At 37.7% G+C, this 24794-nt stretch overlaps 1 protein-coding gene across 2 annotated transcripts in view; it reads left to right on the top strand.

The window, feature by feature from the left end:
- GNAS (GNAS complex locus) overlaps positions 1-24794 on the top strand; it is a 144005-nt gene that overhangs the window by 87890 nt on the left and 31321 nt on the right. For both annotated transcript variants that reach the window (XM_051633053.1, XM_051633054.1), the window contains exons 3-5: positions 4112-4166; positions 4253-4372; positions 18633-18730. In XM_051633053.1, coding sequence (XP_051489013.1) covers positions 4112-4166; positions 4253-4372; positions 18633-18730 — 273 coding nt within the window. The remainder of the gene's footprint in view (positions 1-4111; positions 4167-4252; positions 4373-18632; positions 18731-24794) is intronic.

Genomic DNA, 24794 nt, shown 5'->3' on the forward strand with positions numbered 1-24794 from the left:
TATGTGTTACATCGATCACTGAAGGTGATAGAAACCAGGCTGTTTACAACCTTCTGAAGAAGACAAAGGCTAATGCTCCGCATTAACAATGTGATTACATTTTAATGTGGTCTATATATACGTTTTCCAGGCACGTACTTTTTGCAGTACAAGTTTAAAGAGAAACTTTCTGCTTTTTTACACATTGCAACAGTATCCTGAGAACTAGAAGAAAATGGAAACATAGTAACTTTTTAACATGGTTTGAGGGTGTATTGTAGTATACAAAGCCAGTAATTTTAAGTAGGTGTCCCTGTGTAGCATGAGGTACACTGCCCATGGTGTTGCATACCCTTCAGGATTCTAGACGTGCTCACTTGAGAAATTATTACTTGTGAAATTATGCTCACTATTAAATTGCAAACCATTATGTGACAGTATTATGCTAAGGCTGCACGGATGAAATAATGTGTTAAACGATGAAGTGAGAAACTTATTCACATTATAAATATTAATGTTCCAAGGTATGTTCCTTTATTAGACCATGCTAATAGTGGGATTAATTTGCAATCATAATTAACCCTCATTAAGAGCCTTTTCCTGATGCATATTGTCTGATCAAAGTCTTTTTACTTTCACTCAAATGATGCATCCCACTGCATTAAAATGTCCTCTTCACAGTTTTTCAGGTGGAGAAGTTCTTTACTAAATACTGATTAAGTTTGTTTTCAAGGAATACTTGATTTTTCTGACCTTTTATGTCATTCTAATTTCATGTTATTTGAATTGAAATGTCATATTTTTTTTATAGAACCTAAAATAGACTTTATTAGTTTTCCTGAAAGCTATGTGCAGCTTTGCTTTGGCCCATTTAAATACTGAAACCAGCAGGATTTGAGATTTTTCTTATAATCCTCAACTAATAGAGTTTAATGCTTTGTTTGGCCTACCGTACACAGCCTAAGCAAAAGTTTTAAACAAGATTAAAATATGACCTTATTAACCCATGGCATCTAAAGATACAGAGCAGGCCTGCAGAGACATCAGTTGTTCATTAGCCAGGATAGCATGGAGCCATTCCCAATCTACGCAGTCTGTTCCAGAGGAAAACATTTTGGAAGCCCAGCTTTTTTGTACTTCTGGCTATCATGCCAGCACCCAGGAATATGAAAGAAAAAAAGCAAGAATCTGTTTCCAAGTTGAATATTCATTCTTTGTGGGTGGGAAAAATACAGTTCAATTACTTTTAGAAATTTGAGGTGCAACCTGGCTGAGGTTTCTCCAGAACAATTCTGGCAGAGTGGAGGGACATCAGCAGTTGGGACTTAGCTTTTGTTCTCTGCACTTCCATTAGTACCTGAAAAACAGTAATTTCACCTTTCTTTTTATGAAGAGAAGTTTCAGTTGCATATAAGCTGTTGGATGAATGATTGATGAACATGTTGAGTTCCAGAAGAATAGAGTATCTCATTGTCATGGCAAATTTATGCTTAGTAAACATTACAAAACACAAAATGACATGATACATTCATTGCTGTGTAATAAGAATCCTTGTTTACCAGGCATGCTATAGGGCCATGGCAACAAAACCAGAAATAGGAACTATGAGTATTCTTGTTGTGAAGATGATGATGGTTATCAAGCAGTTTGTTAATTGCTGGGGTTTTATATCACTTTGCAGTGCTCCTAGTAGTGTTTGGATCAGTGAAAAGACACAACTGTGAAAGTCTGGCCAAAATCTATAATAAAAAGATTGTGGTTTATTGTATGGTATGGAAGAGTCAGGTAACTGCACTTAGCTGGTGCTTTGAGACAGTTATCTGCAAGTGTTCCAGTGGAGAGAATATAACTACAGTTTGCTTTAAAAAAAACCACAACAAAACAAAACAGAAAACTTTATAAAATTCTGTATTTCTAATGATGTTACAAAACAAAGCAAGATGGCTGAATATTATTAATAATCTGGATATATTTTCATTAAGTTCAAAAGCCAGCTGAAAATTGGCGGCAAAATCAAGGCAGACACATTGCTTACACTGTCATTGATAAACATTTCCTGCTTTCATACCACTATTCACATTTTTTTAATAAAGGAACATAATTTTTAAAAAGCAGAAAGTGACTGATGTTTCTGAAATGTTATGTGCACTAACTGAAAAATACAGTACTTATACACCCACCGTGAGTCTTGGTCTGTGGAATGGAGAGTTTCTTAACTCTTGGGGCAATAGAAAGTGTTGAATACGGGAAGGAAGAGGGTGAAAAGGCCTCAGTTTTTCCCTCTCTTTTCCTGTCTTATTTATTTTCCTTAGTTCGGTGCATGTGGCCTTTCCTGGCTCACTGCCTTGTTCCCATCAGTGCTGCCAAATCCCTAAAGCAAAAAACTAGTAGTCTTTATGAATAAGGTGGTTGGTAGGTAGATGAAGAAGTCTAGGGACCAAGAATTTACATCTCATTATTGCTAACTTCCTTTTCTTTCTGCATCGAGCTTCACTGACCTTCCTCACCCTGCCCCATAGTTTTGAGAATAAACGTAGTGGTCAGTGTTGAGGAGCTGATGTTCAGGGATAATTGTGTTTCTTTTTGGTAGAGTTCTGCTTCTGATTCAGAAGATTCTGTTCTCTGCACAGCTAAGCCATCCAAAATGAGTTGATACAATGCTGCTGTTTGCTTCGATCTCTAAGAGCAGCACTTGCATAGCACTCATGCTTTCACAGCTGTAGAATGGTGTACAGTAAGATCCTCCATGTCTGTATCTAAAAGACAGTGAACATGTGTCTGGCACAGCGGGGTTTTTCTTGACCCTATCTTTTACAAAAGTTGCATTAGTCTTTCATTTGATAACTAAAATTCCCACCAGTCTTGGTTGTCTGCATCTGCCTTGTTATTTGAGCAGTACTTTTTTTTTCTTCAACTGTTCTGCATTCTTGATTGGTGAATATGCTTTCAGTTTCATTTTGCTTATTGGTTGTGAATGATTATAGAAAGGAAAAAGTGATAAAAAGCAGTTGCAATATGTGTACTTAATTAACTCAGTGTAATGAGGTTTTCAAGCTGCAATCTATTAACTGAAAGTGTGAGCACTGCTTTTCAAAGAGTGAAAGAAGAAAACATACTGTTGAAGTTTCTAGTCCCTGGGATATTGTGCTGAAAAATGCTAGTTTTTAAAATTTAAAAAAAATAAAAATTGTTGTTATAACTATTCAGATAATGAAAGCATTCTGTAAAAACAATTTAATGGGGATTAAAAGGTCACTTAGACAATTTAGGTGTTGGGTTTTTTTATAATTACATGGCTAACGTGGTTTACCTCAGTGTAGTAATTTTATGGTGTGTATAACTAGAAATTAATAAGATAAATCTTTGTCATAGTGCATTACAACTAAGTTGCAGTTTACAGACTCAATACTAGCAATACCATTAGGACGCTAATTCCTGGTTATACCAAATGCTTGATAATGCATTTAATTTTATTGCACTATTTGGCATTGAAAATACTATTGTCAGATTTGACATAAAATACAGTACAAATACAGTAGAGGCAGGGGTTTTACACTCTAGCTGACTTGAGCCTTACGCTTTTTAATTTGACTGCAGTTAATCCCCTTTATTTTAGATCTGATGTCTGAACTGTTAATGTCTCTGTCAGGCTGTGTTCTCTGCTCTAGCATTTTCTGCTATGACATAATTTTTGTGGAGCATTTTTTTTGTAGTTTGAGGTTCTTTGGTCTCCTTTAATTTGTTTTTACTTTTAACAACTACCTCTTTTTTGTCCTCTTATTTGTTGACGGTTTATGCTTGTCTAAAAAAATTCCCATTTATGTATAGTATTTTGCATTCAGATGAATCAAAACATGTTTGATTTTGTAGAATGTCTAAGTCAAAGACTATAGTAAGTTTTTATCTAAGCATAATTCGATAGTAACTTTTGGATACAAATAGATGTTTACTGTGTAAGTAGAAAAGTTATGAGATAGTTAAGTGTATCTACAAAAGTATTCAGTGACTTAGACTGCTTTAGTCCATAGTAACCATACAGTTTTGATAGAATACTTTTCAAGTTCATGTTCTGTTTCAAAAATATATTCTGCTTTTACAATTTATGGATTTAATAATGTATTTTTTATTACAGGGAGAAGAAAATGAAAATTCAGGATATTAAAAACAATATTAAAGAAGCTATAGAGGTAAACTTACAAGCTATTGTATTTAACTATTCAAAACTAGGTATTTAGGCACTGCAATATTTCTTTTTTTTTTTCCTCCTTTGCAGACAATAGTGACAGCAATGGGCAATTTGGCACCTCCAGTTGAACTAGCCAATCCTGAGAACCAGTTTCGAATCGACTATATCTTAAATTTAGCCAACCAGATAGACTTTGATTTCCCACAGGTAAGTAAATAATTTGAGTTGACTGCAGTCGTGCTTTTTGCAGATGATTATATTTCACTGCACTGTAGTAAATGTTTACAAAAACCAGTGAGTTGCCTTTTTGGGAATTACTACAGTAGGTGTCTTTGGTCAGTACTAATCAAATAAAGTATATGACAGCATAACTAGTATATTTAGGCTGATCCTTTATAGAGACCCATGTCTCCTTTTTTGTGCTCTACCAAAATAATCAGCTACAGTTAAGAAGGGCAGTGCTGGCAGTGATGTTTGTATGTTGTTGAGAATTGCCCTGCCCAAAAGGAGTCTGTTGATGGTAGCTGGCATGTAGTGATACTGTATTTTTCTCTTCTGGAAGAATAGTAGATTTTTCTTGCTGAGTCAGACCTGTTCTCTGCTGGCTGTGTCAGCCAGACTTTCTGCAAAGGCTCTCCTCATGCTACGTCCTGGCCCAACCCTCCCAGTCCTAGTTAATCATTCAAAATGCCAGCAGCGCTAGAGCAAATGCAAAAAGTATAATTATTTGTTTGATGGTGTAACTTTGTGCCCCCTCACTGTGATTAATTGCTACTGTATCTCAACCAGGTTAGTGGCAGAAGCCCATGAAAATACAGTTTGCAAACACTGAGCTCATAAATACTGAGAAGATACTAATTACCATGAAAAGTACCTTATACTTGCAGTTACACAGGACAGGTTCAAAGCTTGTATTCTTTCTCTGTTTACTGTTCCAGAGAGCTGAGGGTAGGTTTTATGATGATGTATTAAAATTACGATCCATTTACACCAGAATCTTGTTTCCAGCAGTAGTCAGTCCCAGGTGCTTGGAAAGGAAGTGCAAATGCAAGTGGTAGGAAGATGTGGGACAGTTTGCACTGCAGCAAAGTTTTTGTAACTGTTTTATTACTGCTTTTGGGAATGTCTCTTCTTTGATCAGCCTTTATTAAAATAAAAAACCAAAGAGCCAAACGCACATACTTTGTGTGCAAGGCAGAAGTCATGTGCTATTAGCAATTAATTGGAAATACTCACTTTGTAATCTTGAAATCCATAATCTTTGAAGTTCAGCAGACACAGATTGATGGAGAGGGGGACGTATGATTCTTCTGTATCATATACAATGTAATGTTAGTCATTTTAGCTTAAAGAGCCTTAAATAAATGAGAGATTTTAAGATTTTTAACTTGACACCTCTAATTTTGACTCTTGTTAGTGTTATTGATAGGAATATTTGGTCCCATCATGGATGATGATCCCCTGCTAGTGAGGCAAAATTTTCTTAGTCAATAATTTTAGAAGAATATTCAAGGTAAAAGACAGCAGCTCCTTGCCCCACCCTGTGTGTTCTTGAACTGGCTGCATGCCTGCAGCTCTCTACTGCCCGTTGTTCTGATAGTTCAGGTTGTGATCTGTAACAATAACAAGTCCCTGTGACCTACCTTGTACTGAAATACTTGATTTTCCATGTCTTTTCTATCTCAGAGATGTTTGCTTTTTTTTCTTTCATTCAATTGGAATTCAGTGATTTTTATTTTTTTTTTCCTCTGAAAGCAAGAGGTGGTTATGTAGTGGTAAGTGAATAAACCAAGTCTATTTGTGTTACATTAATTTTTATATAAAGAGCAGTTAGTATGTATTATCTCTGGTAGGACACATGGTATCAAGCCCTTCGTGTCTAAAGCAATGGAGGTATACTTATCAAATCCATAAATAATTTAAAGTTCAGTGAAGAGTCTTTGATGTGCTGAATGACACACAACTTCAGAAATAACAGTGCTCCAATAAAACTAGTTTTTCTTCTCTGAGCAAAGGTATTGTGTTAAACTTCTAAGCCCTGAGTCTACAGAGGTTTAGGCGTGTGCATGATTTTGACTAGTGTCCAACTTCATTGGTGTGGTTAACTATTTCGTACGTAGATGTTTGCAGGGTTGAGGTTTTAAACTGAATATACATTAGTCACTAATTTTGAAGGAGTATTGTTGGCTCCTTCTGCCCTTGCAGATTATATAAGCTGCTATGTATCAGATTTCTGAGTTTGTCTGAATGCAGGTTATAGTCCTTTGGTACCCAAAAAACTGAACCTGCATTTTAATTATTTTAAGTCAAGATATAGAATGTCCCTAGATGCCAGCTCTCAGTGCATAGTTATCAAAAATACACAATCCTTCAGTACTTCTATAAAAATAATTTTGACTTTGTTGCAGACTATTTTCTCTTCAAAGTAATTTTAATTAATTTTCTTGAAGTGGAGAGAATGGCCATATGCTAGTTGTGCTTTGTGCAAGGAAATTCTGATTATCTGCTTTCTCCTCCAGTGCTCTGGTGGGATAATTTCATAAACTGGCAGCTAAACCTTTTCCTGTGTAGTGTATTAATGCAGAAGAAGGGAGGGAGAGTTTAGCAGTTTTAGCAGTATGTAATGCTGTCTATTTTGACTTACAGGACTTGCTTTCTGTCACTTCCATTTTCTTAATAGGGAATCATATTTCAGCTGTTAAGAAGTTCTGCTGTGGGGACAGGTTAAGTGAGTTGAGGCTTTTCAGCCTGGAGAAGAGAAGGCCTCCAGGAAGACCTTAGAGCACCTTCCAGTGCCTGAAGGGGCTTCAGGAAAGCTGGGGAGGGGGCTTTTCACCAGAGGGCAATGATAGGACAAGGGGTAACAGTTTCAAGCTGAAAGACAGGATATTTATTTAGATTAGACATCAGGAAGAAATTCTTCACCATGAGGGCAGTAAGATTGCCTAGAGAGGTAGTGGAAGCCTGGAGATGTTTAAGGCCAGGTTGGATGAGCCTTTCTGCAATGTGGGAGGTGTCCCTGCTTGTACCAGGGAGGTTGGAACCTGATGATCTTTAAGGTCCAGTCCAACCTTAAGCATTCTGTGATTCTATGAAGCCGTAGTTTCCTCGGTATAGTGTTTGGTGCTGCCATTCTCTGCCATGGGAAGAACACTCATGTACCGAGGAGTTACTCTTTTGAGGACTGCGAGTTCTTAGTGCCATACTCTTAAAATACAAGGCTGTTTTGCTTCCATTTGAATGCCCATTCATAGTTTCCTAAACATTCACCTAGCAAGCTCTCCAGAACACAGCACACAGAAATACGGTGTTTAGCACAAGGATTGTGTAATTTCTTCTCCAAGTACAGGAGATCTTTGAAACATAAAAGGCCTCATCCTTCTGTACATGAAAGAATATTTTAAAGTTTAAAGTTTACACCAAGATCTATGTTTATAATCACTTGTTGTACGTGGGGAGCTAGAATTCAAGTTTCCTACTAGCAAGTTTCAGTGTGATGTGAAAGGCAGAAGAAAGTAAAGGAAGAATGTAGGAGCTTTTACAGTGTGATGATAGTGTAGGGGTCTGTCTCTGAAGAGCAACTAATGTGTTCTGCTGCTCTAATTCTTTCCTTAGTCTGTTTCTTCATCTGTTTGCTTTGCAGTTTTTCACTTAAAGGAAAAGTGTCATTTGTGTAGAGCATATTGTATTTAATTAAAAAATAAAGTAAAAAAAACCCTGAAGTTAAAAATAATGTTGGTACACTTCCATGATAGGTCAAGCATTCCCTTTAAAACTGAAAAATTAGTGTGTGTCAGGGATGTATTAATTCAGCACACTTGGTATTAAGCGATTAGATTTCTCAAATAAAATAGTAGCATATGGGGAAAGGAAAAAAATTACTTACTGAAGGGAATTCTGTCCACATAATCATGATGATGATTTAAAGTATTGCAATATGTCATAGAGCAAATCTGTAGTTCCTTTTGTAGTCCTTCCATGTTGTTTCACATACTGTACATACCATTGGCAAGAACCTAGAAGAGTTTCAGTCTGAAAGTCTATGCCATTTGCCTGGTCTTTGGTGTGTTTTCCACAGACAGTTTCTGTTCTCTAGATCTGTGAAAATATGTGCTTAGAAGAGATGGAATTTTTAGGGTGTTGCTTAAATTGTCTGCAGTTTTTTTGGTCCTGGTTTACTTTTTTATTACACTGTTCCATTGTAGTTATTTTGACTCCCCCACTACCAGTGCTGCTGAATAGTTTTATTATGGTTTCTGAGTGGTCTCTTTGAGCTTTACCACATGCTGGCTTCAGCCTCAGAGCCAGCCCAGCATCCCCTCTGCCCACAGCCATCCCTTCCCTCTCCTCCATACCATGATGTGCCAGCCTCACTTGCCCCCCCCAAAATCCATTGGGTCCCCAGTGTAAATCAAGCCATTGAACTGATCCAGGTTTAAAATAACCCTGGTAACCCTTACTCCTTCTCCCTTCTATTTTGGGGAGGTTATTTTTAACAGGGATCAGTTTTGAGGGCTGGTTCATGACATGGCACGTGGGCAGTGTGGTACACATGAGGTGGGACAAATTGTGTAATATGTTAATGTGCAGCAGGGTCAGGGGGTAGAAGTCCTTAAGATGATTCAGACACCAAAATCTTCAATACAATAACGATAATACAGTCTCAATAAGAAAAGATGTGAACTTTGCTGCAAAAAAGTGTTCCTTAAATCTGTAGGTAACAGCAAAATTATTTGTCCCTGTAGATATTCACCCTGATGTGTATATTGATAGCTATGTTATTATTTCTGTCTAAATAAATCATGGAAGATGAGAGCTGCTCTGGTATGACAGCATCACTAGCTTTACAGAGTAATGACAAACAGATTTGCTCTAGTGGGGTATGTTTCCTATGTGGCTGTCTTAAATGTCACAGATTTTGGAATGGAGAAGTAGGCAAAGTATTTTCTCTGGTTGGTGTAGCTGTGGGAAGCTGAAAAAGCTGGGAGACTGAGCCTCATCACTTGGGTGTCTGTGTAATATTGTATGGAAGTTGGGCTGCTATCATGACAAGTAAATACAGGGCTCTTTCTCTTCCTTGTCCAGGCTTGCTTTATTATTTTGAGCAAGTCACTTCACTGTCCTCACTGTCATTTCCTTTTTTTAATGCTCTATATATCTAGTAATCTCTAAAATGGTGAGAAGATATGTATCTTGAAGATGTATTGAAGCATTTTGAGGTGCAAAACTGGTAGAAAATGTGGCTGTGTGAAGTATTTTTAACTCAAGAATGTTAAGCTAACAAGGAATGGGGAGTATTACAGACAGTATCAGCAGGGTGATTTGATACTAGATCCTCTGAAACAATCTTTGCTTACTCTTTTTTAAAATCTCCATTATCGTATTTACACAGAGCAGCTTCTAATTGGACTTCTAGGTAATCCAATTGAGTTTACCTGATCAGAGTTTAACAGAACTTAAAGCTGGTTTTCCTATCCTTTAATAGCAGAAATAAATTCTTGAATCTCTAGAGTAATTAAAGAGCTCTTTTGAAGCTGCCTTTTAGTAAAGGGACTCTGAGGTAGACAACCACTTGACTTCATTTCTGTTTCTCATCATTAAAACACTGGAAGGCTGTTCAGCCATTCAGCCTGATTTCGACAGACTGGAGAGCTGGGCAGAGAGGAACCTAATGAGGTTCAACGAGAATACGCGTAGAGTCCTGCACCTGGGGAGGAATAACAACATGCACCAGTACAGATTAGGAGCTGACCTGCTGGAGCAGCCCCATGGAGAAGGACCTAGGCGTCCTGGAGGACAAGTTACCCATGGGACAGCAATGTACCCTTGTGGCCAAGAAAGCCAGTGGTATCCTGGGGTGCATTAAGGATAGTGTGTCCAGCAGGTTGAGGGAGGTTCTCCTTCCCCTCTACTCTGTCCTAGTGAGACCCCACCTGGAGTATTGTGTCCAGTTCTGGGCTTCCCAGTTCAAGAGGGACAGGGATTTATTTGAGAAAGTCCAGTGGAGGCTACAAGGATGTTTCAGGGACTGCAACACGTGTCTGATGAGGAAAGGCTGCGAGACCTGGGGCTGTTTAGTCTAGAGAAGAGGAGACTGGGAGGGGGTCTTACAAATTTTTGTAAATATCTGATGGGTGGGTTTCAAGGAGAAGGGGTCAGTCTCTTTTCAGTCATGCTCTGTGATAGGACAAAGGGCAATGGATGCAAAGTAGAACACGGAAATTCCACCTTAAAGTGAGGAAAAATTTCTTTACCATAAGGGCAGAGCCCTGGGACAGGCTGCCTGGAGAGATTGTGGAGTCTTCTTCTTTAGAGACTTTCAAGACCCATCTAGATGCATTTCTGTGTGACCTGCCCTAGGTGGTCCTGCCCTTGCAGGAGAGTTGGACTTGATGGTCTCCAGAGGTCCCTTCCAACCCCTAACATTCTGTGATTCTGTGATATATAGTAAATGAACTTTAATATGTGAAGTTCTTTCTTGTTACACTTAAGTGTAAAGCTATTTAGATTGAAAATATTTGTGCTGTATAGGTTTTCCAGAAATGAAAGCACTGAGTAGAAACCTGTGCTTTTGAAGTGAAGAAACTATTTGTAGCACCCTTTAGGAAAACTAATCACTGTAGTCCATTTAGTTTGCTATACCATTTAGTAATTTGATATTAGGCATTAAAAAAAGGTTAGTTTCATATTAAAACTGGAAAAAAGACAAAATATCCTTGAAAAATACAAACTTACTGCTTCCACAAGGCAGAATGCTGTGGAGACTGGAAACAATTACTTAATTCGCCAGCTGCATTTAAAAAGTTTCTTTTTAAAAAATGTGTTCTGATGATCCTTTAATTTTGCTATACTTCATGCATCCACCTAGAAATACTTAGTATTTCAATGCATTGCAGTGGCTTGAGAAGGTTTTCTGTGAGAGGCTGTATGAAGACCAGGCAACGTGTAAATGTGTTAATTGCCTTGTGGACGTGTTTTTTGGGCATACAACAAAAAGTGCCTCTGGGCATAAAAATACTGTAACATATGAAGACTTGGAAATGTGATGGTAAACATGCTTCTAAAAATCGTTAGTTTGGTATTTTAATTTATTTTATATGTCAGATGAGTAAAGGATGAACATGGAAGTAGCTAAAAAGAAAAAAAAAAAGAAAAAATACTGTGATCTGTTTTACATTTGATTCTGTGGGGTACTCCCTGCTCTTCTTACATGTCTCCCTCAGTGCTAAATTTAAAGGTGCTTTTCATTATTCCAGTACCAAATACAATACACTGCGGTATGAATAAGTTGTGCAAAGTTATCTTCTTGCATGCGGCATCTGTGACTTCCCAACAGCATGACTTTTACATGGAACAGAGCATCAAGGAGCATGCTGTTAGTTTATGAAGTTAAGATGGAATTCAAAACAACAGGTCAGGTCCCCAATCTTGAGAGACCCACCAGCACAGGCCTTTTCCCCTGTCAAACTGGCATGTCAGTTTGTTAGAGCTCGTGTGGGAATGAAGATGTGTGGATGAGCAGCTATTCACTGCGTGCAGGACTCCGAGTTTGGATCCTGCCACAGACCTGTTGTGTCTGGTGACTGGAGGTGGTGAGGGTATCTTGTTTCCTAACTGCGAGTGTCTCTTCTGATAGAGCCCTGCTGTCCAGAGAACCAGGTTGTCAGGGTTTTCAACTTGCCTTTGAAAAGTACATGACATTTCTTCAGTGTTACGGTAAAAATTAAAGATTTCTTAATCTCCAAGGAAAATGGGTTGCTTTTTACTCTTAAAAAAGTCCCAGCGGTTAAACAGAACTTCTTACTATTCAGTTGTAAATGTGTGAGCTTGATTTCTTCATGTAGGCTATATTCTGCATCTGTGAATACTTTTATGAAGACAGATTCTGCTTCTTCAGAAAAACTGTTAGATGAGTAGTGATATGTCCTTGGAATTTGTTTTAGTTTAGAATGAGGAGGAGCTATCTTAGCTTTCACCCTATTCTTCTGGTGGAAGTTCCTGGCAAAAATAGGGGGTTTGTTTCCAACCTGAAAGGGGGTAGCAAAGTTGCAGTATGGCCTGGGGTTCAAGCCATTATTTGAAATGGCATTTGTTCTTAGCACTGCCAAAGGTAATAAGGTCATTTAATTTGACTATTTGTTTTAAGATTATTATATATTCGTTATACAACAAGCAACTGAATGACGTAGTATGAAAGACATTTTCCAAACACTAATTTAAGGCTCAAAGGAAATTTCTCAGAGTTTTATTAAACCTTCCTTCTTAGCCAACAGTCTACAAAAATAGCTGATGGTTGAAATGCCTCTATTACTGCTCTGTACTGCCCCAAGAGAGAGCTGGAATGGTAGAGAAAACTTCTTTGTGAGCCTTTTATGCTATCAATAAGTTTAATCCATTAATGAATTGCCTTCTTTCTGTGCATGAGTATACCCTGAAGAAAAGAATATTGATTATTTGGTTTAAAATTGTAGAGGAATCTTGACGAAATGGGGACTGGGGTCCACATCTGCCAACTTCCATCTTGGTGCTCACTGAAAGTGAATTCTTCCTCCCTAATGAGTGTGATGTGCTTTACGTAGAAGTTGTGTGAAAGGATTAAATCTAAGTAGTGTTCTAGTATCAGCAGGTGAGGCTTCTGTGGCAATTAAACTTCTTGTGAAAGTAGAAATAAAAGAGAAATAGAGTGATACTGTGCTAGTGAGGCCTTTTAACCGAAGGCACTTTGTAGATCACAGGTATGGAATTGTGTATGGGCACATTTTTCAAATACTGTGATGTTTTGAAATCTTTCACATAGGGGGGAAATGCAACTTCAGACTTCTCAGGAATTCTCTAAATAAAATTCCCTCCCCACTGTCCATTCCTTGCAGTCACGTTTTGATTTGAGCTACTAGAAACATGAAGATTCCATAAGCAGAAATAAAAAATATTTGAGAATAATTATTCTTTTTTAAGCATGAAAAACTATTGATAATTAGACTGAATCCTTGCTGAAAATACTTCTGACTCAGTTATGGGAAGTGCTGAGTACTCTGGCCTCGCCCAAAGAGTTTTGTATTAAGCTCTGGACACATGCCAGTAACTGGAGAATATCTTCAACTATTTGTAGGTATGTGTTTCCTTTGTGATATCATCAGCATATTTTCCCTAAAATAGCAAGCAATAATTAACACTTGTTCACACCATTAGGAATGCAGATGTTTCCCTATTCAAGTAAGTGGCTTATTAAACTGTCTGATTTGACAAATTTAACACATTCTAGTATCCCTCCTGAAATACAAGATGCCATCACTTTCCTTCTCTGAGTGGTCAATAATAATCACTTGATTTCAGTTATGAGCAATGAAAAATAAATAAATTTGTCGTGTATTTGCCTGGACAGAGAAAATCAACTTGTGGAGTTTGTCTTGGAATGCATGGTGCTGCCCTGCTGTCTGTGATCTTGTCTTGTTCTAAAGTGGTTCCTTAGAGGAATGCAGCAGAACTGCCCGACTGTCATGAAAGTAAAGTTCATGTGCCCCCACCTTGCAGAGTAGGTTTGTAAAGGGGTTTTAAACCAATGGTCAGTGTTATTTTTAAAAGCTGAACAGGTTAGGAAGCAAGTGTTCTCCAAGGTACAGTTTTACAGTTAGCAGCTGGTTTGGTTTGACCTTTAATCATTAGTTTGTAAGCGGATGACCTGTGTAAAACTCTTATTCTGAAATGGGAAACTCTATGGGACAGTGAACTTTGCCCAGGAATTGAATCCCAGTTTTAACCACAATATTGTGTAATTGTTGTACACACCTTTTAGTAGGTAAGGTCTTTTTCAACAGCATTGACTTTTGCTGGAATTAGTAAATAAGCTGTTCTAATAATGACAGATCCACCCTATATTATATTTTACAAAGAAAAGGTAATGTTGCATGTCCATGCTAAGGTTCCTGTGAACATGGTGGCATAGTGGCAAGAACTGTGCCAATGCATTGCCCTGGCAACATCCTAATTCCTATAAAACATTGCTTCATAAACATTTTTTAGAAGTCTCTTGGGTATTTATGTATCTAGAGGGAACAAAACCTCATAGACAGTATGTCCGGTTTTCCTCTTTCATTTTCTAGTAATATTTTATCCTTTTAGAATGCCTCTCAAAAGCTGATCTTGGTTCCTCTATTTTTTCCCAGGCCTGGAGTTTGTCTCTTGAGGATTTTATTTTTTTTTTGTTAACAACCAAAATCCTTCGCCTCCAAGTTCTTTAACACTTGCTCTGGATTGACTGTTAATAAAACCACTGTTTACCTGCTGCCATTTATTCAACTTGCTGAAATTTTCTAATGCAAATAGATTTTTTTACTTGATTAGACTCTGCATTGCCACTTCTCTAATCCAGAATTGTGTCAGCAAGGTTGTTCTGGAGCACAGTACTGTTTCCTAAGCATCCATTTTACTTGAGGATTTGTGCTGAAGGGTTTTTTCTCTAGAGATCTGTGTAGACAAGTGATTTACAAATGTTGCCTATTGACTAATTGTATTGATTAACTTGAGAAAGTGTCATCTGATAAGTAAAAACATTACTAATTAAATAAATTTATTCTCACAACTTTCTAAGTATTGCAGTGTAATGGTATGATGAGAAATGCGGTTTCCTCACCATCAGGAGGTCATGGTCCATGATACTTCAGTTATCTAAGTAAGACCAGAGAAGTTTTCCCCAGACAGTGGATTTTCATAGTTCTTTATAGTTTCACAGAAGCATAGCCTGTTCATTAGGGAATTTGCCTGGAACTCAAACTGTGCCCCTGCTCAGCCTGAACACATTCAAAGTCAAGCCCTGTTTGTTCTATTCAGATTAGTGTTATGTTGGCATCGTTTTGCCTAAGTGTTCTACACATGGATTTCTCCCTCTTCAGGGTTATGTTAGCGCTTTGAAAAGTGTAAAGACTGGTCTGGTGGCAAATAAATGCTACAAACTTCACATAAGTCTTAGGAAGAATTCACTTCTCACCTTCCTTGGTGATGCCCTGCTGTCATCACTTCTGTTGACTTGTTGCTTTACACGGCTTCAGCTGTAGTTAAACAGGATCTTGGGCGTGTATTGTGTAACGGCAGCATTTTTTAAAATGGAAAATGACATAACTTGAATATTTTTTTCAGTTTTTAAGTGTGCATAGGGCAAGAATGGATAATGTGACCATACTTTGCAAATACTATGGAACGTTTGGAAGCTAACATTTAAATCCTATTTATTATGGAATGTCATCTGGAACCAAATTGTTATTGAGCATCATTTGTTTATTTTAGCTGTTTTGTTAGAAGTTGCATTTTACAGTGCAAGAGAAACCGGTGGTGATGCTGCTGTAGAGTCTGTTACATTAGAATGTGCCAGAAAATGAATCAGTGTTATGGAAACAAAAACCAGACATGTAAGGACTAGTTTTCTGGTTATTTCTTTTCAGGAAATTTGCCTGCTACTTTTGGTTAATTTGTTTCCTAACTCATTATTTTTAGCAGTCTCATACAAATTAGACCTATTTAACTAAAAAAACCCAACACAACAACAAACCCCAACCCTCTTGCTAACTTGATTTTTCTAGTGGCCTCTGAAGCCCCTGTTTTACCTAAGTACATAACAAATCCTGTGGTTTTACTTGTCTTCCCTGAGAGTAGCCCCAGGCTACGTTCCATGACTAAAACGGAATGCTGAGGATTTCTTATGTTATTCTTTTTCTTAAATGTTGTTTCAGAATTGTGGTTAGTGTAGGTGTATTGGGGAGGAGGGAGAATCTGGGTTTTTTGCAATTAGCTACTATGTCTTACTTCCAGAATCAGTCACTGGTGTGAGTAGGCTTGTAATAAAGCAAGACTGAAATTGAGTTGGAACCCACTTCCAGCTTTTCTTTGGTGAAAACCTTCCTAGTTTACTGTTGTGTAAGCTGGATCAGCATTAGTCCTAAAAATGTGTGAAGATGTATTTGATGGGCCTAAAGACAAAAGGCTGTATATTAGTAAAAGGTCTTCATATTTGGCTATCACAAGTCATGTAGTTCAGTTTCAAAAACAAAACTGAAGAACAAAAAAAGACCAAAAGAAACCACCTTCCAAACCCCTTGTGGGTGTTACTATAGCAATCTATTACTTATTGCTTGTTTTATATCCTGATTTTGAAATGCCAGTAAAATGTTCAAACAATGTGAACTTAAATTCTTTTTCTGTCCTACATGGACAGTTAATAACCATACTGGAAGATTGCATAAGTATTCCTGGTCATAGTTCAGATTAGCGGGACAGACATAAAGGCAGTATTTAGCATTTTTTTGCTAATTTGGCCTATCAAGGCACAAACATTGCTCATTATCCATTATTGTAATCCACATATTTTCTTAGAAGTTAAGAACTGCCCTTAAAACACAGTAGGGACTCTTCTGAACAATATGTAACTGTTCTGGTAAACTAAATCCTAGGCTTTTTAATATCAAAGGGCTTATCCTAGGGCCAGGAACTGGATTTACTTTTCATCCCATTTTTGAAGAGTCTGATTGCAGAAACTACTCCAAATGTTTCTCCATGAGGTATGATGGAGTTCTTGTGTAATTTGAAATAATTGCTTAGTTTCAGTTCTATACCAGAATGTCATAGTTGTAGTGAAAAACAGTAGTGAGGAAGGACTTCTGTGTCTCAGTTTTGTAGCTTTGTAGTTTTACTGTGCTGTGACTTCTTTTCATTAAGATACTGGCTCTTTCCACTTTAAATGTACATTTGTAGGTGATGATCTTTGTTTCATTGCATTTTCTGTGAGCTTATCTTTGCCTAGTTGTTTCCTTACTGCAATGCAGGATGTAGTGAGTATTTTGAGGTATTTTGGAGACAGTTGGCTTGGCAGATACGGACCCCAGTTTGAAGTAGATGACTGTTTGAGAACCAAATCCCTGCCAAATAGTTTAGTTAGCTATTTGAAGTCTGGTGTAAGTTATCTTGAATAGATGGGAACTTTAAATGGTGTGTGTCCATTTGAATCAGCTGCTGTTTCAGCAAAAAAAAAAATAATCATACAATTGACAATTCAGTTTTTGAGTTTCCCAGCTTTGTAGCATTAAGTTGAGTGAGTCATAAGATGTTCTGTATTAGACTACTGTTATTGTTTAAAATATATATAAAGCCATCCCAAAATGGGTTTGGGATGAAATTCTTTCCTTCACTTTCTCTTCCTACTCCTTTTTGCTGTGATGTGGTTGGAGATTGAAGGTAATTTTGAAACCTTATAAATGAAAGCATCCATTGAATGTAATTCCAGCAGCAGGAGAAAGAAAACTGAGGACTGGAATTAAGATTTTGATTAATCTTTTACTTCCTTTAACAGTAAATGGTCGTACGATCTACAAATACTAAAAATCAAAGAAAAATCTCTTTACCAGCTTACAAAAGAAATTGAACTGGTCTTTTTATTCATTAACAGATCATAAAAGCAGGGAACAAACTGAAAAGATACATCTTTTATATACATAAACACACATACATATATAAACTTCATAATATCTTTAAGAGAAATTAGAACAAAATTTTGCCATAGAGTGTTTTTTAGATGTCATGTGCATTTACTGTCATTTGTGTGTATGTGCCACTAATGAACATTCAATAGCAAGATCAAATTTACGTGTGATGGGCTGTTTCCATCACTGGTCTTCAGAATTGTACAATCACATATGCATCTTACACTTGCCAAAAAGAAGATTACTTGAAAATCTGCACCACTAAATTTACTTGAAGATGCCATTATGCACCCTTCGGATGCCATTTAAAGCATCTATTTTTCTCATACAATTCAGATGTTAGTTAACATTCTGGTAGGAAAGTGAATTTTTAAAAATATAATTTCAAGTGGAACCTTGGAAGTCACATTTGGATGTGACCCCTTTCTTTGTACTACGCTGATAGTAAAAGAATGCAAGAGACTAATATCCCAAGAGAGGGGGTGATTCCAAAGCTAAGTTAATGGAGGAACCTTGAAGCAGTAAAATTACTACATAAAATAATACATGCTTTTTTTAAAAAGTATTTTTTTCTGTACAGAAAAAGAGAAATAGAATACATATAGCAACTAGTTTAATGATCATATGCTGTCCTGGTTGCAAAAAAGCTGCAACATGCAGTGGAATCATTAGTTAAAGAATAAGTGTTATCAAGCAGAATTGGTTATTAAAAATGCCACCAGAATAGTCACTAGGGAAAAGTTAACCCTTCTTTTAAGATATAGTTGGACTCTATCAAAATGATTGATTGAGGAACAGTTCTTTGACTAGCATTTTGCAAGACTGAAAACAACTAAGAAAGCCAACTGAAATTGTAGTCAGGTTCTAAAAAATGTTTCTAGCTTTTTGTTAAATACACTACCATGTGCCTGCCGTTCATTATCGTGGATACAATATGTTACCATTTGCTCATTCTCTTCATGTGTAATTCATTTTGCTAATGCTGTTTTTACTCTTTTCAGGAGTTCTATGAGCATACAAAAACACTTTGGCAAGATGAAGGTGTTAGAGCCTGCTATGAGAGATCTAATGAATATCAACTGATTGATTGTGCACAGTAGTAAGTATTGTGTCTATTCTCCTCTATATTAATTGTCATGTACAAAATTTTTTATTGAATGTTAATGACTGATGTGGATAGTCCTGATGTTTACTTGTCCTTACCTTGCAAAAGGAATGTGTGCTACGTAGGGAATTCTTGCTAATCAGATATTCAGAGAGGCAGGAAAACCTGGCATTCAGTTAGACAGTAATACCTGTATTGAAAACATTGCAAATGCTTTCAACTGGTCTTAATACAGACTGACACCTTAATGCAGTGGACAGTTGTATTGTCTCAAAGACCAGTTTTCCTGCTTTTCCACTTAGACCAGTTCCTTTTCAAATGACACCTTCAGATACTGCAGCAAGGTTTAATAAGTTGGGAAGTACACTGGTGTGAAATGTCGATGTTTGTAGCTTTTGCTTTTAGTGCAGTTCATGCATCTGGAAACAAAGAGATGGCAGCCTCAGTTGCGGGCAGCAGCCTGTGATCAGTCACCAGGACTTCTGCTCGTGTGCCTTCATGCTCATATTGAGAATGATTAATTCTATTCTGCTGTTACACCACTGTGATAATTAGTGTTGTCATTGGCGATTGCTGCATGTTTGCAGTTACTTATCACATAGAGCAGTATAGTGTGGTTCTGAATGTTTATGGTAATTGTGACCATTCCTGGTATTTTTGTTGTGTATACTCAAGAATTGCAGGACTTAAATTTGGAATATTTATGGTCAAAACTGTTCTTTGGTAGTTTATACTCTGTTATCTTCTTTCGGAGAAGCCAAGTTAAGGTTGAATGGTTAAGGAAATGCAGGTTCATCATTTCACATCACGATGGACAACTGTACTTTGTCTACTACTGCATCTCTTAAAGAGTGTATGATGAAATAAAATCTGTACCGTTCTTTTTTTGTTGTTTGTTTGTGTGCTTAGGTAGACTTAAAGGTAAATAAACAATTAGCTCTGTTTGAAAAGAGACTGGGGAGGTAATTTTACTATGACTTGCACAGCTCCAGATCGATAGGATTCTCTTTGAAGTTCTGCCGTTGTTTCTAGTGTAAATTTGTTTGATGTGTAGCAGTATCTTTTGCATTCATTAGGTGACAGATACTTGATCATTTCATGGATCTTTTTGCAAGTTCAGTTGCTACAAAATAAATACAAGATTTTCATTTTCTGTCAACTATCCAGTAAATTTTGTCTTACTGATGTAAAGCTGATATAAATGGGGAAAACTAGTTTTGTTTCTGATAGTGTTTGGTTATCTGGTTGTTTCTGGTTAGTGTTTATTAATAGTCAACTTCTGTGACAGGAAGAAATAGATATTGTTAAGCACTGAGGGGGTTTTGCGTTGCTTGTTTTTGGAAGAGGGTCAACTTTTGTTCTGCTCTGAATGCACAGAAGAAAGCTGAAATTCTTACCATTGCTGATTGCTGGATATTAACATTTTCATGGGTCAGCAAGGGGGATGGCCTTCATGATGGTTTTGCTGTCCTGCTCCATCTAGTGGAATACTTAATTCTGCATCATGGGCTGTTGAGCCAAAAATAAACCTGGTACATTGCTAAGAAATCACTGATTTATTTTTCTGAGATACCATTGCTGTCTGTTCTAAAAATGTTTTAAAATTCTAGTATTTATTAAATTTGATAGTAAAATGTATGACATTATTTTCTTGCAGAAGGGTCTTTCTAATTGTTAGGTACCTCTTGTAGTCTCTGGCATTTTTGATCATGTAGAGTTGTTTTTAATAAGAGAATATGCAAACTAAGATTTTTTTTTTAATGGGAAAATGTTTTCTTGGAGCTTAAATATTAATAGATTCTTTGGTTAATTACTTTAAAATTCTAAACAATGTTATTGTTCACAAAAATGAACTTCTTGTAGTTCTTTGTAAAATTTGATTATTCTTTTTTAAACTAATTTTTTAAAATGTGAATTGCTTAGTGTAAAGTTTGGACTCATTTAATGTTCTGCATTTTTTTAAAAAAATATTTTTTCAGTCTTGGAAGTGACACAGTTATATATAGGAAGCTCATATAGGAGATTCTGCCAAATGTTTAAAAATAAATTTTGTCCATCTTCCAACAGGGAACAATGACAAGTGTATGTCTTGCAGAGCTTGCTTTGGCTTTCAGAAATGTTAATACAAAAATAAGCTTAATTTCTCTTTCTGCCAAACTTGCATCAAATGTATGCAAAGCTTCTTCAGGGGCCTTGAGGAGTTTAAGGGCTGGTCTGTAGGACTGGTCTGTGCGGGGGCAGTGGGCACAAGGCAGGGCAGGGGGCAAGGCAGCATCCTGCCTTGCTGCCTTCTGGGACCTGTCACAAGGCCATTCCCTCTTCTTCTTGCCATCTTGTGTTGGTGGTGTGGTGGTGGCAGTGTGGTGGTAGTGGGGCTTCTGTTTGGCTCTGCTGCTTTTACAGTTTGGCTGTGCATGGATAGGGACTGATTCTCTGTGTAGGCAGCTATTGTCCCACAGAATGTCTTTCAGGTAAGGGCTGTGTGGCATAGCTGCAGGAGGCTTGAGCTTCTTGAAAAGAAAGATGCTGAGCAGAGAATGGAAGTAGCTAATGAGTCAGGAGCTCTCCTAGATGAATAAAGGGTGAGGGGAAGGCCACTTGTTGCTGCTTGATCTTTCCCAGGAAAATGGGAATTAATATCATTCTCAACCTAATGTGTTCTGTGTACCTAACTCAGATACAAGTGTTTAGAGTCTGGGCAGTAACTTTAAATACTCCAGTACTGTCTGCTGACAGTTACAATTTTTCAGTGTCTCCCCACAAGAAGTGAACATTAACATGCACTATTACCATTGCTCCACCAAGTTCCTGATCACATTGACTCAAATAGACAACTTCACACAAAGCCACAGGTACCGTCCTGGCTTTCCATTTAACTGCAGTTGTGATCTTCGGAGGTGTGAAGCTGGGAGGCCTGGCCAGTAACCTCATCTTTTGGAGAGCACTTTAGTATCCTGCCCTTTATCCTCGAGCTCACTGGCTAAATGCAAATGTCACTTCGGAGGAACCCTGTTCCTTTTGAAAGAGTAGCTGCCTCTGCTCATCATGAGCTTTACTGTACTTCCTGCCTAGACGTATTTTACAGTCTTGAGAGGCAGAGAAAGGAAAGGGGGTTGTCACCAGTTTCTCTCTGAGAGGAATGTATTTTAGCTGTCAGGAGGGAGCATTATCTATGAGGAGACCAAATTTCATTGCTCTTGTATCTTGTGGGGATGTATGCAGAAGAGAATGAATGTTTGTTCTGAAGCTGCCATGTGACACTGCTCTTGGCTAACAATAAACAGAAGAACACAGAAGTGTCTAGAATATAGAAAACCTCAAATGGTGCTAAATAAATTATTTACCATCCCTTATATTTCTTCCCTGAAGGCACAGGATTGCACTTTATTTAGAAAATCTTACTTAGTATTATGAATATAAGAGCCATTTTCACTGTAATGTGCCAAGACCTGTTTGTCAAATATATGCCCCTGTCAAATATAAACAAACATGATATCTTTTAAGTGTTGTTGTTACTAATACTTCTACCTCAGTTTTTGAGGAGCTCTCGTCTTAAAGGCTCATGGATACACAGCAATCAGAGTAAATAGAATCTCTCCCATATGAATGTGCTGTTTGTGGCACGAGGACATAAGGGTGCCAGCACTGTCCTGTCAGATCTGACTCAAAGACTCTGGATGTCCTGAAGAAAACTGCTTTCATGTCAGTAGCCTTTGGATTAGCTTTGTGGCAAATGAAGAGCAATGTACATGAGCCTCCTAGTGCTTTTTCTATACTTGCTACTACTAGGCTGTGCCCACAGATCCTTGAACTTTTTGCTTCAGTTCGCCTTGGCCATCAATTCAATTTTGTGCTTCATTTTATGCTGTGCTTTCTCTGCAAATCTCCTAGTTGGTGCTACCTGGTTTTGGCTGGGTTGGAAAAGGAAATAATGTGAGAGAGAGTCTTTGCAACCTGTTTCGCACCCTCTGATATCAGGAGGGGCTGGAAGGAGCACGAGGGAGCCCATTCTCATGCTATTTCCTGCCGCAGGAGTTTCTCCTGCCGCCTGCCATTTCGGGAAGGAGAGAGCATGGGGAGGTGGCTAGTCTAGGTGCAGAGCCACGTTTCTCAAACTTCAGCGCCAGCAGAGCCACTCAGGTTGAAACTGTGCCAGGCTGCTCCACAAGAGTTTTATGAGAAGTATTTTTTAAGATGTTTGTTTTTAAAATACTTATCAAAGAAAGGGGGGGAGTGCAGCTATTAGCCGACTGCTGTGCAGGGCTGCTAAAGGATCAGCAGATGTGGACACACTTTCTAATTTCTAATTTGTTATGGGTTGTAAATTCTTTATATTTTTATTAAGATTTATGGTGTGTTTTATTTCTGGATTTGCTGAGTTGTAGAGGGCAATTAAGAGCCCCGATCTGAGCACTTAATGATTTTCTTCCATGTTAATTTCACTTCGTGACAAAGTTCCCTTCATGGCACATGTAGTAAAGTGAGTTTGCTGAAAGTCTCACCTTTATAAATAGTGGCCAACTGATCAGTGGTACTACTGTTAGTCTAGGTTCTTATTCATATTATTTAATCCTTTTTTTCTTTTGACTTTCTTTCTGCTTGATGTGATTTTGGCAGAGTAGTTGCTCTTGTCTCTTCCAGCTCTGCAAGCTGTGTCTGTGTATTCACATTCAACGGGACAGGAATTTCCCTGGCCTATACTCCTGGCATACACTCCTGGCATACATGAGCTTCTTATGGACAGTAACAATTATATTGTTAAACACTCCTGTGAGGAAGAATAATATTAATGTCCCCTTCTGCTGATGTAAAACTGATGAGCTTGCCTACTGCTGTGTGAATTCTTTGGCAAGCCAAGGAATGGACCCAGATCATCTGTCTTTTAATCCTTAGTCTTGATTCTAAATCCCACCTTACTTTATTCCTTCCTTAATCTTCTCCCGACTTTTCTTCAGCTTGAGGAAATAGAGATCATGTTTTAAGCAAGATTAAATTTCAATTAAAAAACAAATAGAGCCTATGTTGCATTTTCTGTGCAATCCAGTACAGTATTAGTTGCAAAAATAGGTTGCTGTGGGTGATGGGAAGCACAGTAATTTCTGTTTGCATGGCTTTAGTGAAGTCACTACCAACAAAATTAGTCCAAATGTATAAATAGCTGAATTATACCTGACTACTCCATGTTTCTGCCCTTTCTTGCTGACTGTCAATAGCAGAGATGTCCCTGCTGGCAAGTGTTGTGAAAGCCATATTACCTAAATTTAGCCAATAAATGGATTATGAATCCAATGCATGTTCCCACTGTTGTCACAGCTAATCATAAATTCATAATTTCAAGGTACACTTAACCCCAGATAAACTTCTCTGTCTTCAAAATTAATTACGTCTGTATGAAGCACAATAAAACAAAAGGTGTCCTGGAATAGCTTGCTTGAGTCTTGTGGATTGGGAGCACCAATGAGCAAAAATGTTAAAGGTGATGAGCTGTGATGGCAGAAGACCTTTACAAGTCCAAAATGTGAATAACTTAAGAAGTCATGCCACAGGCTTTTGAGATCTGTGCAGTTCCCACCGCATCATTCTTGGTTATTGCAGAAGAGTTTAACTGTTTATTCCATTAATCCAATTTCTGTCTCCACTTCCACTCACTCTTCCCCTTGCAATGGCCCTGTACCCATCACCTTCATTTGTTGCATTTATTTCTCCTTTGTTCCACACATCTGTTAATGTGTCAGTTCCTTTTGGCCTTGGGCTGCAGATGCAGCTTCACTTCTGTGTCTAGTTGTAAATATGAGGGGTTTGTCTTCAGTTGGAGGCAGGGCTGAAGAGCATGAAAAAGCTGGTTTGGAACTTCTTTCCCTGTTTCTTGACTGAGTCCTGTATCAAAATAGTCACACTTTTAGTTTGAGTGTATCACTTACCACTGCCTGAAAGAGTTAAGGATAAACTCTAGGGCAAATGTTCATGAATGTCTGAGTGGAAATATATGCTCATTCCTCAGTGTGTTACATTTGCTGTCACGTGCAGATAGAGCATTTTCTCATACAACAGCTATTTC

Source organism: Apus apus, chromosome 15 (assembly GCF_020740795.1).
Source record: "Apus apus isolate bApuApu2 chromosome 15, bApuApu2.pri.cur, whole genome shotgun sequence".
Classification (NCBI taxonomy): Eukaryota; Metazoa; Chordata; class Aves; order Apodiformes; family Apodidae; genus Apus; species Apus apus.